The 2,089-nt window shown below is 27.1% G+C and overlaps 1 protein-coding gene across 1 annotated transcript in view; it reads right to left on the reverse strand.

The window, feature by feature from the left end:
• Window positions 1–1,105: 1,105 nt before the first annotated feature.
• Window positions 1,106–2,089, reverse strand: part of LOC105450626 (fatty acid synthase-like) — a 5,447-nt gene continuing 4,463 nt past the window's right edge. Inside the window, exon 4 of the mRNA XM_011690559.1 lies at window positions 1,106–1,320. Coding sequence (XP_011688861.1) covers window positions 1,106–1,320 — 215 coding nt within the window. The remainder of the gene's footprint in view (window positions 1,321–2,089) is intronic.

A 2,089-nucleotide genomic window follows, 5' to 3' on the forward strand; every position in this document is an offset into this window, starting at 1 on the left:
CTTGCTGATACACACTTTTCCAATTACGAAGAAGTTGGAAAATGGGTGAAACATGTCTGGCATCAAAAGACTGCTCGTTCTATCGTTGCGGAATCCAACTTTTGCCAGAAAGATGAGAAAAAGTAATAGAAAACGATAGAAAATATTTTGACTAAGGTATTAATTCATATTTTTATAGAAATAAATGCGCTTTAAAAAAAACGGCAAAAACTAATTGTATTCCCTAATATTATATTTAATTAATTGAATACCAATACTTTGCATAAAACTGATTCAGTCAAATAGTATTTCAGGAAAATAACATTTGACTAAGAAAATAGCAATTGAAAACAAAAATAAACGGACATCTAACTGGGCAGATAGCATTTGTCTAGTCAAAAGCTATTTTCTTAAAATAATTATTTGCCTACGACATATATAAAAATATCAAAATAGAGTTATCAGAAAATCAATAGTTTACGAAATATTTCATACTTCATCTAATATATTTTAATATGAAATATAAAATATTTGGAAATAAAGCACCATTATTTTTTTGGTAATCATTATTATTTTTATGCATACAATAATGTAATGTATCAATTGATAAAAAAAACACGTAACTGCTTTTCAAAAAAGATATGTAATTTTATATTGTAAATTGCAATTATCAAATATATTAACAAGGGACTACAACCAACTAACTCATCCTGATTTTAATGAGCTTTGGATATGTTAAAATATAGACAAAAATTTTAATATGCGACTCAGCATTTATATAAAAAATGTAAATCTTATTTTTATTTATATTTAACATATCCAAAGCTCCTTAGATTGGAGAGATTCAGTTGATTGTGTTCCCTTGTAAAATTCAGTCAAATAATACAAAAAGTATCTATAACATGGAGTTATATCAGTTTTTTTATATCTTATCTTATATTATCTATTTCGTATTTGTTAAAACTTTCTTTCGATAAATAGAGAACGTATAAATAAAAAAATAAATAAAAATTTAAAAATAAATTTTGCAAGATGTTCTTTTGGAGAAAGTTATGATGTGTAATTCTTCATATCTCATATAAAATTGGATCGGAAGATCGATATGATTAAATATTATAACATTTTTTTATACCTTATGTGCGGTTTCAAGCGCAAATCGCATATCGATTAGCTCGCCATGGTATGTCCAAGAACCAAATGTCATATTGCAAACCTGAGTATCAAAGGGCCAAAGACGAAGATCCAAATCGCAAAGTCCGATAAATTGTGCGGGTGGTACCCATAATACATCACCAGTACTGAAGACGATGCAGGCCGTGTCACCATAATGTTCTACTGTACCTGCGGTTCCACTAAATAAGAAAATATATTAAATAATTTGACATGATTTTAGATTTAAATTGGGAAACGAAAAAATTATATAATCAAGCTATTCAAATAGTTTAATGTAGAAGTGTTTGAGTTTTCAAAGTTTGAATAATCCAAAAGAAGCTAATATCAAAAGAGTTAATAAATTAATCGATTTGTTGAATCAGTTCAATTGAATAGATTTCTAATATTATAAAACAAGTAAAATTGATATTTAATGTAAACAAAAAATAAATAGCTTTTGCTTATTTACATTTTGTATTGTTTGAATTTACACAAAAAGATGTTACGACTAATTAAAAAAAAAAAAGAAAAAATTTACATTATATATAGCCTAATTTACGGAATTTAAAAAAATTGTACAGTCAGATTTAAAGAATTTAATAGACTAAATTGTTTGAACTGTTAGAATATATCTTCAGATTAGAATAATTTGAATAGTCTAAAATACGAAATTCATTTATTACGAAAATAAAATACGAAATCAAGCCACGCGGTAGTGGCGCGACGCTAAGTACATAAAAAAGAGTGATGACCGCTGACTGCGTGGTCTGCATGCTACTTCATTGCGCAAATGTCGTAGCGCTACCATAGCTTTATCTGGAATTTTTATGTCAAACATATTTTCAATTCAAATATCTCAGAAATTATAACAGCAATACAAAATTTAACGACATTTTCTGATATAATGTTGATACGAACTTTCGATTGCGACTATTGCGAATAAAATTGGTGCAGTCAA

Source organism: Wasmannia auropunctata, unplaced genomic scaffold (assembly GCF_000956235.1).
Source record: "Wasmannia auropunctata unplaced genomic scaffold, wasmannia.A_1.0 LD336060.1, whole genome shotgun sequence".
Lineage (NCBI taxonomy): Eukaryota > Metazoa > Arthropoda > Insecta > Hymenoptera > Formicidae > Wasmannia > Wasmannia auropunctata.